The sequence below is a fragment of the Acanthopagrus latus genome, chromosome 2 (assembly GCF_904848185.1).
Source record: "Acanthopagrus latus isolate v.2019 chromosome 2, fAcaLat1.1, whole genome shotgun sequence".
In the NCBI taxonomy this organism is placed as follows: domain Eukaryota; kingdom Metazoa; phylum Chordata; class Actinopteri; order Spariformes; family Sparidae; genus Acanthopagrus; species Acanthopagrus latus.
The window spans coordinates 12,163,780-12,177,280 of record NC_051040.1 but is presented as its reverse complement, the minus strand read 5'-3'; the positions used below and the strand labels follow the sequence as shown (position 1 = coordinate 12,177,280).

The window sequence follows — 13,501 nt, the reverse complement described above, 5'->3', positions numbered from 1 at the left end:
ACAAGCAATCACATTTTTAGTTCCCTAACGGATACAAATGTGAGAGTCACCGTCTCTCAGGAAGCCGGCTGAGCCCGGGCCTGTTTTGATGGCAAATAAGCTAATAGGCAAATGTCATGGTTATTAAATGAGTTAAGCCCGATCAATGTCGACTTCGGGGCTGAGGTATATAAATTTATTTCAAATGAGACACCAACTGACACCAATAAAACATGTAATCTGTTAGCATCTGTCTGCAGGAACGGGTGGGGGAAGCTGGTGTGTGTCTGCAGACGTGGATGTGCGTCGAGAAGCGGTGGGAGGGGAAGCGAGGGATGACATAGAGTGAGGGTGGGAAAAAAGGATTAAGGGGGGAGGTAGAGGTGGAGGCACGGATGAAGCCGTCACTTCGCTTTGTGAGATTCTTGGCGGTGAGAGATGAGAGAATGATCTCCCACGCAGGGCTGCAGGAATGCTTACACTGACACTTTTCCGGGCCCAAGAAAAGGAGGAGGAAGGGTGAAAAAGTGCAAACATGTCACAGAGATAGGAAGAGATCAATGTCCACAAACACTGCGAGCAAACAAACACGGCCGCGGACGCACAAACTCGTGTTAACACAGCCTGGGCACAGATGACGTGATGTGTTTTCATCTATATTTCTCTCTCAATTCTCTCTTTTTTCCCCTCCCAGCCGCTGACAGTGCCCCTCTTCTCTTCACGATCCATCACTGGAATCATTTCATTAGCGTTCAGGCAGCACGGCAGCGGTATTAGTTTCTTTGTAATGACAGGCGCAGTATTGAAGCATTTCATTTTCATCTCAGCACATCAGCTTTGATCACGGGGTTTGTGTCTCTGAATAAAAAACTCGCCAAACAGTCCCTGAGGGTCACACTCGGCAGTGAATCGCGGGGATCCAAGCAACAAAGTCAGCACGTACGGATGAACACATGCAAACGCACCCTTGAGCGCACGTTTACGTCACACTACAAAAGAGAATAGTCGCAAAGTTAAATGCGGAGCAAAGCTGCTTAGTGATAATCTACATTCATACCGAGCAAAAAAAACAAAAAAAACCCCACTGAAATCCACATTATGTCAGATCTTCATTTATCAGACTTCACAGGTTCAGGCTCTCGGCCGTGTCCGAGACGTCATCTGTATTCAAAACTGCAACCAATCAGTTATCTCTTTCAAATCCACCACGATGTGTGGACATGCAGAGTGTTAGGTTTAGCCTGGAGCTGAGTTGAGACACGTGGCGTGCACCACTATGAGTACTGCCTTCAGCGTTTCGCCTTGAAAAATGATGAGAATTTTGGTAGATGCCAGTATTTTTTAAGATGTGTTCGAGGGAGGGCTGGATGAAACGATCGATACCATACATACTGTATATCTGCTAAATCTGATGGTACAGCCAGGGGGTGCTTATCTGAGCATAAAGAGCGGAAGCGAGGCGAAACCACAGAGTCTTTTACCGTTGCCAGGTGCACAGTGTGGACTCCAGGGAGTCAGCACACCTGGCCCAGAAATAATCCTGCACATAACCCCAATAAAACCACACGCTGGGGTTGAGGGCAGGACCAAAGATGCAGTGACCAGATCAAATCTCACCTCACAGTTTATTACAGTATAAAGAGCTGCAGGTCTGTTTGACTGAGGGTGGAGCGCAGCTACACGCACAGACAGGCAGAGCAGAGTGGCAAACAGAGGACCAGATGAAGCGGAGCAAAGGTGTCAGCATGTTTATTATGAACTCATGATTATTTCCAAAAATGTCATCAGAGGGCGGTGTGTTGTCTCTCTCATTCACAGTATGCCTTTATCGGACAGGTATCGGTCTTGTCTCAAACTTTCAGCAAGCAAGCGAATAAGCATTGTTCCCAGACTATTCCTTTCCTCTCATTAAGAATGTTACACATAATATCCACATTAAAGTTTTTTTTTTCTTTTTACTGCATTATTGATCACTTCTTTGACAGGTGCTGAGATGTTTCGGTTTGTGCCTCTCACATTGCGTTACTGTATATTTTGGAGCATCCCCACACTCAACTTCTTACATAACCATCAGCACCGCAGCCCCCGCAGGTCAGCCAGCACGCAGAACAGTCAGACCCATTGATTTACTATCAGGCATGACCAGAGCAGGAGATGTAGGTCCTGGCCCCTCTGGGTATGAATAATGCATTTGGGTCCATAGGGTTGCAGCAGGCTCGAGCCCACCACCGCTGGACGACTTCAATGCACGGAAGACACCCGCAGGAAAGGCGCGCGAGGCAACCTGACATTGATATAAAGTCGAAGAGTTGTATTCTCGGAGGTGGATCGGGGAAGATGAGGGAGAAAAACCTTGGCGCGTGCTGCAGTGTCTTATATATGCCGGTGTGTGTGTGTGTGTGTGTGTGTGTGTGTGTGTGTGCGTAGTGTTGAATATCAGAGTTTCATGAAATATGCATGAAGTGTGTTTGAACCTCACCCCTCCTCCTCCCTCCTCCCTCCCCTACAGGCCAGAAGCAAGGTCCTTCAAGCCCACACGAGCTCACATGAACACACACGCACAGATATAATGTGGCACCCCGGCCTTACGCTGATGAATGTCTGTCCTTCAGAGAGCACAACAGCCACAGGAGAGTGATACAGTGTGAATGAGGACAGACAAAGAGAGCGAGAGAAAAAGGTGACGTAAGAAGAAGAAAAAAAAAAGAGAGGCCGGAGAGCGTCTCCTGAGGCGGCAGTGGAGGCATGCCGGGGAGTGGAGAGGGTGGAGGTCCCGTCCAGCTATACAGTAAGGTGCGTTTAACCTCAAAAGAACATACTGAAGTGATATTTTTAAAAGATCTCTATATTCAGCTGCAGAGGATTACTCTGCACATGACGTATGAACTGTAGGTGAAATATTCGTCTTAGGAGGTAAATATGAGTCGCATTCTTATACTTTTTCTCATTTGTACAAATGAATAATTTAAATGTGCTTCGTTCATGTTTAAGTATTTGTTATTGTTGAGGATCGAGGGATTCAGGAAGTATCACCTTACAGGCTGAGATGCAATCTGTGTGTTGACAAGTGGTGAGAAAAAAGTTTTAAGATCCTCTGCTGAGGTAAAGGTTGCAATATCAATATCAATATCAATAATATATGTGAAAGTACTCCTCTGCAACAAAAAGCAGCCCCGCACTGACGATACTATCGACGATACGTTGCCCCACAATAGCGATTATATCTCGATACAGTGATTCTGCGATACATTTCAGAACAATCGTCAAATCAGCTCAGTGCCTTTTTATCACACGCGCTGACTGCAAGGGGCACCATCATTCAATCATCAAGTCTAAAGAAAACAAAAGACCTGGTTTCAGAATTATGGGAGCTGTCATTGTAAAACTACATCTGACGTCTATCTGACACGACTTCACGTTATTTTTAGTCACTGTTTCCTTCCTCGCTGTTTGAGCTCCTCCTGGAAGTCACAGGCATCGATAAAAATGCACCTCCACCTTGATTAAAGTTGTGGATAACTCTGAGTTTGAACATTTTTTTAGAAACATTTGGCAAAAGTACACAGCTTAACACATTCAACAACAGGGCTCAAGATATCTTAATGAACCGAAGTCCAACCTCTGAAAAGAATGTAAAATATACATAAAAGATCAAATATTTCCCAATGAAATCTAGAGGAGAAGTCATGTAAAGTGGCATGAAATGGAAATACTCCATGAAAAAGACTTCAGTGGTGCCCAGACCCTGTTCATAAATGGAGAGCTGAGGGAAGGGTATTAAAGCCACAGCACCTCCCAAGACACCGCTGCATCGGAGGAGCTGGTGAGTTAACACATAGTTTTATATTCCCAATAACGATAATGAAAAAAAAAGGACATTAAGAGGGAAGAGATGGAGGACGGGGGGCTGGCCGGGGGGATTCTTTGTCATCTTGGTTTTTAAGTTACAGTAACTTCCTAATTAGGAAGACATTTGCTGCTGTGCTAATGAACAACAAACTCTTTCAAGCAGAACAAACAACCTAAAAACAAAGCATGCACACACACACACACACACCAGGACACCAGCCCATCTGTTTGCTGAGGGAATCTAGTTTTCCTCCAGCGCTGCTTAAACAGAGAGTGGGAAAAAAAATGCATCCCACACACACACAGACACACACACACACACACACACACACACACACACACACACACACACAGCAGTGATCATGCAGACATGACATCATATTTTTCTGTGCCGAGGCTCTGCACTGAGCGTGGGCAGGACGTGTGTGTGGGTAGCTGGTGTGTGTCAGCGTGATTACTACACTGCGAGGGCCAGCACGAAACTGGAAAAAGCAGCCGAGCAGACTGTGCCTGTGTGTGTTTGTTTGTGTCCTCGTCTGTCACTTAGAACTCGAGGCAATCTAAAGGCATCTTCTCACATCTCTGCCTCCTTCGCCTGACTTTGTTTCTCCCTCCCTCCTTCCCCTCTCTCTGTTTATCCGCTGCTCATACGGTCGGCCTTTTTGTTTGGCTGCCATGCCCTGTGAGCACTGTTTAATTCTCCCCCCCTCCCACCCGTGCTCCCTCGGGAGCAGAAATGGGTGAGGAGGCTGGCAGGGGGGTGAGACGGGGGGGGAGGACAAGGGCAGAGGCACTTCATCAATCAATCAACCAGCTTTGAAAATTTACCTAATTAACGGCTAATTACAGATCTGGGCACGGTGCCAGCTGGCATCCCATCCACCTCCACCGATACCGACCCCCGCGGTCCCCCCAGATGACACTAGAGGTAAACACCCCTCCCTCGTTCCCGCCTTTGCTCTCTTCTTTATTAGTCTATCCATCCATGCATCCACTCGCCCATTCCTTTTTAATCCTCTGCACAAACAACAGATCACAGCTGATAACTTTAAGATGTCGAGATCACTCGCCGCCCGCCTCGTTCTCGGGTCGCACCACACGGTTGCCTGACTGATTATCGAGAGTGCGGTCCTACCGGGGTAAGACTGGTGGTGGTCATCACAGCGTCCTGGAGGCTCTCGGGAGAAACTGTCTCGCCCAGATGATGGCTGGTACGGGTCTTGTCTTGTCCCTGCCAGCTCCCTCTTGCACGCCAGGCCCGCTGGATCCTGGGAACACCAGTGGACAGAATATATTTATCAGTGGCATCTTCAGATTACAAGGAAAGTTGAGCTGTAATGAGCCGTGGAGCTGCCTGGTGGGAGGAGTAATGTAGGGATGATGTTTTGCAGAGCATGTCCCAGTGACCTTTGACCTTACGGATACGCACTGTCACCAATTCATCATTTTCCCCCACTGGACATTTACGTGAACAGTTTTCTCATGATCATAGCTGAATTCTTGAACTTTCAACAAAAACCCGTTTTGTGAGGTCACGGCGACGTTGACCTCTGAGCACCAAATTCTGATCATTTCATCCTCGAGTCTAATCGGACGCTTGCACCAAATCGGAAGGAATTCCCCCGAGGCATTCCTGAAATATCCTGCTCGTGAGAACATGACGCCTCTGGCCACAGCTGTCCTCGACACGTAGGCATAAAACAACCCCTCCTGTCTTGATGAGTGATAACATAACTATGCTTTTAAATACAATTAGTGGCAGATACATGAGGGTACACATATATTTTCTGAAATGTAGAGTATTTCGTTACTTTAATTACTATAATAGAAACATGGTGGGTGCATGATGTCACCACTGGCCATATCAGCCTTCCTCTCCAACACTTTCCCCCCAATATTTTCCCTCAACTCTTCTTACCTTTAAATCTTATTCACACACTCTCCTGACCTCTCCTCACCCATCCTCACCCCGGCTCTCAACCTCCAGGGATTGCTCCGCCTCGTCTCGTCTCTCTCTTTGCACTGTCTTTCATCCCTGTAGTCACCCCGACGCCAGGGTCCAGGATGGAGTGTAGGATCAATTACCCAATGGAGAAACACATTCACCTCCAGTGGAGCAGAGAGACAGCTGAGCCGAATGGAGCAAACTGAATTAAGCCATAACTCGCAGCTCCAAAAACCAATACCCCCCTCTCTCCTCCTCCTCCTCCTTCCTATTTTCACCACTTTTATTCTCCCTTTGCTCTCCCATTTTTGCTTCCTGTTCCTCTTGCCATTTTTTTTTCCATCCATCTCACCTTTCCACATCCCAATCATGTTAACTCTACGCAAAAAGCACTGGCTTTCTCTTTCTCAATCCCAGACGTTCGACGAATTGAAAGCCTGAGGCGAGACCTGTCCTTCCCTCTTACACCTACAACGTTTAAGTGAAATGGTGTTAGATGGCGATGTCGGTCTGTGCGTGGTTCAAAAAGTGCACTCTGACCCCGACTCTGCAAACTTAATCAGAGGGATGATTGAATTAAAGCCACCAAATAAATTGATCCCCCCTCCCGGACAACAAACATAATGCACTTTTAAGGTCAGAGGTAATGTCGGTGACACGGATGTGAGATTGGTTTAAAAATGTAGAAAAGAAAAGGATATTCGGAAAAAAAAAACACTCACACGATAGCCTTGATCTCCAGGTGCTGCTGTTGCTCACGACGATGAGGACTATTGTCATCCTCTTCCTCACTCCTGCGAGGACGGCTTCTGTAATAACAACGATAAAAAAATGGATCAGAAAACCTGAATGTTGTTTGCAGCTCCACTTGTCCGCTGGTAAGAGGATTGTCAAGGTAGAGCTTAGGTTCAAGAGGAAGGCCTTGTTAGGGTAGAATAAGGGAGGGCTTTTCATTACAGCTCATACTCCTTACTGTCGACAGAGTGCCGTCCGTGACACGAGGACTATTTCATGTAAGAGAAAGGACAGTATACACTGCACCACGTCTTACCTGTCCACCTTTGGCGCTGCCTGCCCTCCACTGTGGTTGCAGTAGCGATGATACCTCTTCACTTCTTCCTGCGCAATGAAAAGCACCGATACGTCAAGAAGGTTTTCAAATGTCTCTGCCAAAGATATGATATCGGAGGATACAATAATAAATCTGCGGCATTTCCAGTAAGTGTATTTTTTTTCCACCCACACATTCTTTCTTGTCTGGCATAACTAAGCAAAAACAGAAGAAAAACATCTCTTTCTGTTATCTGTTTGTTAGCCTTAAGAGTGGCAGCTTCTATGTGACGGTAACAAAGGCATAAATAATCATAAACACATAGCGGTGTGTGTGTGTGTGTGCGTTAGGCTATTGCTGATGCATAACAACACGTTTGTGCTCTGCAGTTGCCAACCAGCCCGACACCGGCTGCAGGGGGCCAGGGGTCGAGGCCCCTCTCGAGCAGCTCTGGGGCCGCTGCCACGAAGCTCGAAGGGACCGGACAGATGGATGTGCTCCCGACGCAGCAGATCCTCTTTATCTCTAGTCTTCAATCATGTTTGTTAGCCAGCAGGGTGCAAGCTGTGAGTGTTTGTGTACTTGTGTCCACATCAGTAGTGTGTAAAGGGTGTGTTCGGTCTCCGTGCCTGCCTGTTATGTGACAAGCGACTGTTCGCTAACAAGTTTCATCACAAAAACTTTCAAAAACAAAATTTGCGGAGGTTTGAGCAGAGAATGTGCATGAACTGCTTGAAATTCCAACGTTGTTCTGTGTGAATGAGAATTTCTACAAAGAGGAAATGTCTGAACTTGCTAAAAGTGACTTTCTTCAACCAATATGAAAGAACTGGCCACCTGTTGAGTTCATTCTCAGGGCAAATAAAGTGCAGCATATCACCAGAGTCACAGATTGCTGTAGGTGTCGTTAGCTAGTTAGCTCAGTTAGCCGTGCAGCTAGCGTGCCGGCCTGGGAGATCGGGGATTAGCATGCTAACTTCTCTGCAACACAATAAATAGACATCATGACTTCTAAACTCTTATTTATTGACATTTTACTGATGGGTGTGTCACGATTTTTGAATGTTTATTCTTACATATTGTCCCTTACATACTGTAGTGTGTAAAACACATCATTGAACTCATTACATTGGAGTGTTTCTGTGGATGTAGCATACATGTGTGTACATGTAGTCCAGAACAGACTGTGTACTGTTGCCGCATTACTTCAACAGTTCTGAATGTTCCCGCGTCTTCTCTCACTGAAGCCAGCAGAGATTAAGTGTTCAGGATGCCAGGCAAAAGGCCAGTAAGGGGTTTAAAACACAACAGTATCAACAGGCGTCGTGCTGTATTAACATGTCCACTCCATCCAGATGCTCGGGCTAAAATAAGAATCCATGACAAATGAAGGTGGTGGTGTTTAATCCGGTGAATGAAAAAATAAATGTGTAAGAACATATATACAAATAGGGAGAGCGATAAAAATGACAGATTTGTCTGACTAAAAGCCACAGTAATACATCTTAATGACTTTACAATAACCAAATGTCTACTGGTGGAGCATTAACAGCATTTATACTCTGATTAAATCATGGAAGGTTACGCTTGTTAACTGTTTCACTAGGAATTGTTACTATTACTTTAGCAACACAACTCTGCACTTGTTCCCCCTCTGCAACATGAACATGAAGGTAGTAGAGGTCTTTTATTTTGACAGTCCACTAGAACAACGAAGCAAAGACTGCACAAACACAAACGGAATGAAGACGAAACAGCTAGTCATGGTTAATAATATTTTTATTCGACTACATTGTTAGCTGTGATGGCGGCTATTGAACCACCGGGGAATGATTGAGGTCACTTTTAGAAGTGTTGTTAGCATCTGTGTAGTGCCACTTTCACATCCTTGTGTCAAAGAGAAAAGAACAACTGAGCCAGAGATCTACATGCTAAAAATTTAACCCAACCTAACGTGGTAGCTTGTTAACTTTTCTCTTGCAGGGTTTTGGCCTTTTCAATGCCACAACTTGCCCCCTCATGCAACTGTTCCCCCACAACAAGTTTGTCCCCTACACTGTTTTGCAGTGGCATCATTGCTGCATCCTGTGCGTTTTATCTCCCCACATCACTGGTGCAGTCAGAACGTTCTCCAGTGCTGGAAATAGCGCCGTGGAAATAGGTCTGGCTATGCGAGACTAAGGTAGCAGTACACAAGCTAAGTTGGCATTAGCAGCGCAGCAGCTGGCCAAAGAGAGCCAAAAGAACAGCAGCGTGGGATTTGCTGACAGTTTCATCAACTGGGTTTTATACACGTAACGTTATTTTTTTGTATTCCTGTATAAAAGATATCTCCAGAGGGCTGTTCATAGCTTTCTGGGGGCTCTATGTCAAATGATGTTCAGAGGTCCCTATTTTAGGAACCTGGAGATTCTAAACCCTCAAAGACGTGTAACTTCTCAAAAGTCTGAGATATGCAGGTATGTAACAGGAAACAGGACTGCATCTCCACCACAAACTGATGCAGGTGCTTAAATTCAATGTTGGAAATGGAAAAGAAAAGAAAATCTGTTGCCAAAAATGTCCCACATCCAACAAGGAGGAAGCAAAACCACTGCCTTTGTGTGCTTGTCACTTTTTTTCAGCCGCCATTATTGTTTACATATTTTTTTTTTTTTACAGCCACTCTCTTCTGTGTGTTTACAACCAACAATAATGTCTTTGGTCTCTGGACCGGATCAAATGCACTAAAAGTTATACGAGAGCAATAGAAAACACCAAGGGGAGCCGATGACAGGATGAACACATCACTTTTTAGCATATAGGGAACACAGCGATCTTATTAAATCAATGGCTGAATACATGATCGCATGAGAACGGGGGTGGGGGGGAATTAACAGAACTCATCCTCCTCTGCCGCGCGTGTAAACAGCTTAATCGCATTATTTTCAATAGCGAAATAAGGGCGATCGATAGACGGAGAGGCCGGAGAAGGTGAAGGTGGACAGTAATCAGCGTCATGTCACTGAAAAATGAGAGAAGGAAGGAAAAGAGGAAGGAAGGGGAGAGGAAAAACAACAGCACGTCGCAGAAAAAAGTCAGCTGCCCTTTAATTTATGAGTTATTAAAATCATAATTTCCTCGAGTCCTAGTTCTATCACGGAGATCGATGGCAGGGGCACGGCCGAATGTCCACACACACACACACACACACACACACAAAGACAAAAGCTTATTCCCTGGTGTGCGTGATGGTCAGCTCTTTGTGCCCTTCAGACTACACTGTGTTCTCTCAGTGGGATAAACTCTGACACACACATAAGAAACACACACCTGAGTGCACTGGGAGAGTGAACACTCCCGCATGCACACATGCCGTCACACACTCACATGAACCCCCCCCCCACACCCACACACCCACCCACACACACACACACACCAGTCTGATCTCAGAGGATTTGATTGCAGTGCGGTGATCTGCATCAGACTGTTTAGCTGCAGCTCGACTCGCCGATCAGCCCAGGGAAACGTCCAATCAGGAGTGGAGCCGCGGTGGTGGAGATGCTCGTTAATCGGAACATTGGAAATCAATTTACATGCGCGCCGCGTGCAGGGGAGTGATATGAAAGTCAACATTTGCTCTTTCACCTGGGTATAAAAGAAAAACGAGCCAGTAGAGAGATGCAGGTGTTACTGATGTGCTCGTGAGATAACACGATTTGAGATGTTCTCTTACCGTTGTGGCTACGGCATAAAAAAAAAAGTACTTTCTGTTGAGGGAAATGAAAAATGCATTGCAACATAATTTCTGCCCAAAGCTTTAAATCCTATTTCAGTGGAGGGGAAAGTAACACAAGCAGGAGAACAGAAAAGAAAAAGAAACCGAGGGCGTGAATTGACAAAGAATCAGAATGATAAACTTTTATTGACTGAGAGCTGCGGTGAGAAAGCAGCTTCACGCCGATCAGATAACGGCGCGTACGAGCTCACACATTCACACAGGGCGGCTGCAGTCACACCGCCGTCAATACCGGGCAGGAGCAGGAGGTTTAAACTGACCTACGAGGTGCAGATAAGAGGCGGCTACGTCATGCAAACATACAGATGTGAGACTGATTTCATATCTGTGAGTGAGCTGTCCGTCACATACAGACGGAGCCATGCACAGGTTTTATAGGTAGGATCTGAAAGAAATGGCTGCCCTAGAGGACTTTGGCTTACGTTCATTATCAAGATACCGTTTGATCTCTCATACCCCTTCGTGGTTTTATCTGGAAAATTGAAGAAAAGCTGAGGAATTCACAGCTCAACTTCTCAGACCTTAAAGGAGACATGTTGTCCTTTCTTTCAGTGTTCAAATAGGTTCATGTGCACGTAACAGTCTTGAAAGATAAAAAAAGCCCAAAGTCCACACCAACAGGAGCTCCTCTCTCCCACAGAAAACTTGAAACCTAAAAATGCCTCACCAGTAGCCCCGCCTTTAATTCCCTGACTTTATGACATCACACTGCATCTCCATGTCACACATTTGCTTAATTTATGCCCTGTGGCTAGTTTGGAACTGATCCAGGAGAGCTGCTCTGCTGTTGTTAGCGGCGCTGGCTCAGACGTGTGTGCACTGACCAATCAGAGTGGACTGGGTATATTGGGAAGGGAGGGGCCTTAAACTGGTGCTAAAACAGAGTGTTTCAGACAGCGGGGTCAATGCAGATAAAAAACTGATGTGGTTTTTGAGCATTAAAGTATTGTAAGTGCATACCCAAGGCCCAACAGTTCCCTTCCAATCAGGTCTAATCCAATATGTATAATTGCTTAACCATAACTTAAGATCAATAGAACTAAGATCTGCAAATTGTACTCACTCATAGATAACAGCCACCCAAAGATATTTTTCATCAAGATCCATGCAGTATTCCCTGAAAAATTAACATGATTTCAACAAAAGAAAGATCTATCTCACGACGTTAAAGAAAGTATGAAAAAAAATCCTAGATCCATCTTCTTGTCCAGATCGGCACCAAAAGTTAATCAGTTCTATTCTGGGCTGCCACCATCCTCCAATCCAGATTTAATGAAAATCTGTTAAGTAGTTCTTGTGTAATCCTGCTGACAAACCAACAAATAAACGGAGACAGGTCACAACATAACCACAAAAGAGCATCCCTCACATTTGGAATTTCTACTTGATAAATGATGATTGATCCATTATGAAAATCATTGCGGGTTAATTAATTAATCATTCTCACACTAACACAGACAGAGCTGAAGTCTCCAAACCTACACTGAGCTGACGGTACTGCAGTCAAGAATGTAAGAAGGTCGGAAAAAGGAGTGTACCTGGGATGTGCGATGAGGGAGGCAAGAGGCTATCAATAAGAAGGAAGAGGCGTTAAGGCATTTAGAATTGAGAGAGATGAAGAAGAGGAAGAAGACGAAGACATCCCACAAAGAGGTGCGGCGGCGGGTTGAGGATGACGAGTGGAGATGAAGAAGGTGTTAGAATGAGGAAGATGACTACAGTCAATCAACATGCCGAATGGAGCACTTGGGACTTTTCCCCCCTCTGCTACTATCAACCAATAGGCTGCTGCGCTGGTTAACATATGGTGAGGGAGGGAGGGAGTGAGAGCATGTTTAAACACACACACACACACACACACGCACACACACACGCGGCCATCATCGGTGAAGAGGCTTCTTTGAGTGATCAAAGACTGAATTCATTCATTTACACTGAACCAGCCTTCCAAGACATGGTAATAGGATGGGATGTGAATGACTACAAATTGGCAGAAGTGTGTGTGTGTGTTCCTGTGGCACTGAACCAGCACACACACGCACACAGAGGACATACAACTCTTCATCATATGACCGTGGCGTACCAGGAGACACCGCTCTGTCAGCGAGCAGGCTCATCTCGCTCCATGCGCAGATTATTACGTCTCAATCGAGGGGCATTTGAGCGAGCTGGTGCAGACAGCACTCAGCACAGCTCCGTCCCTCCGGGAGGGGGTTGTGGAAAGAAGATAATGCGCTTCTGAAATATGACACCCTTCCCTGGGATCACACTCCTCTGCCATACATCCCTCTCTCTATATATATATATTACATGCATATGTGTCTGGCTCCCTCAGTGAACTGATGCCCCCCCCACACGCTGGATTCTCAAGGAAAACACTGGGACTTCACGCGAGATACTGATGAATGATTCCAGGAGTCAAAGCTGCAAGTGCTGTGTCAACAGTGTCACCTGTACTGTGTATTTCATGCTTAACCCCATTAAATGTGACCCCCCCCTCCGCCGCGCAACGGGATGCTGTTTAAATAAGCTCTGTGTAAAATGGTTAACAACACGGGCCCGTGGCCGTAAAATCCAGCTGTCCCATTGATTATGGGGTAATAGCTGGATAGATTAATGTGTTTCTCAGGGGGGTTCACGCCTCGACAATGAATCTGAATCACTCACACAGACACAGCAAGCGGAGCAGCCCCTCCATATCCAATAACCTGCATTTCCATCGGCGCTCATATTTCACACGCCAATTACTGCTTAGCCCTCCGCAGAGCTTCTTCTTCTTCTTCTTCCTCTTCTTCTTTGCGTCCACCTCGGCAGCAGTCGCACATAAACCTTCCTCTGAAAACTCGTGGAGTTAAGCTGGATCAATTTGGAAAATGCAATTTTTGGGGAGAAATCACTA

General features: G+C 45.8%; 1 protein-coding gene across 2 annotated transcripts in view; it reads right to left on the bottom strand.

Moving 5' to 3' along the window:
- schip1 (schwannomin interacting protein 1) overlaps window positions 1–13,501 on the bottom strand; it is a 233,451-nt gene that overhangs the window by 217,689 nt on the left and 2,261 nt on the right. For both annotated transcript variants that reach the window (XM_037083804.1, XM_037083815.1), the window contains exons 3-5: window positions 6,825–6,892; window positions 6,496–6,582; window positions 4,964–5,096 (exon numbers count right to left, since the gene is read on the bottom strand). In XM_037083804.1, the coding sequence (XP_036939699.1) occupies window positions 4,964–5,096; window positions 6,496–6,582; window positions 6,825–6,892 (288 nt within the window). The remainder of the gene's footprint in view (window positions 1–4,963; window positions 5,097–6,495; window positions 6,583–6,824; window positions 6,893–13,501) is intronic.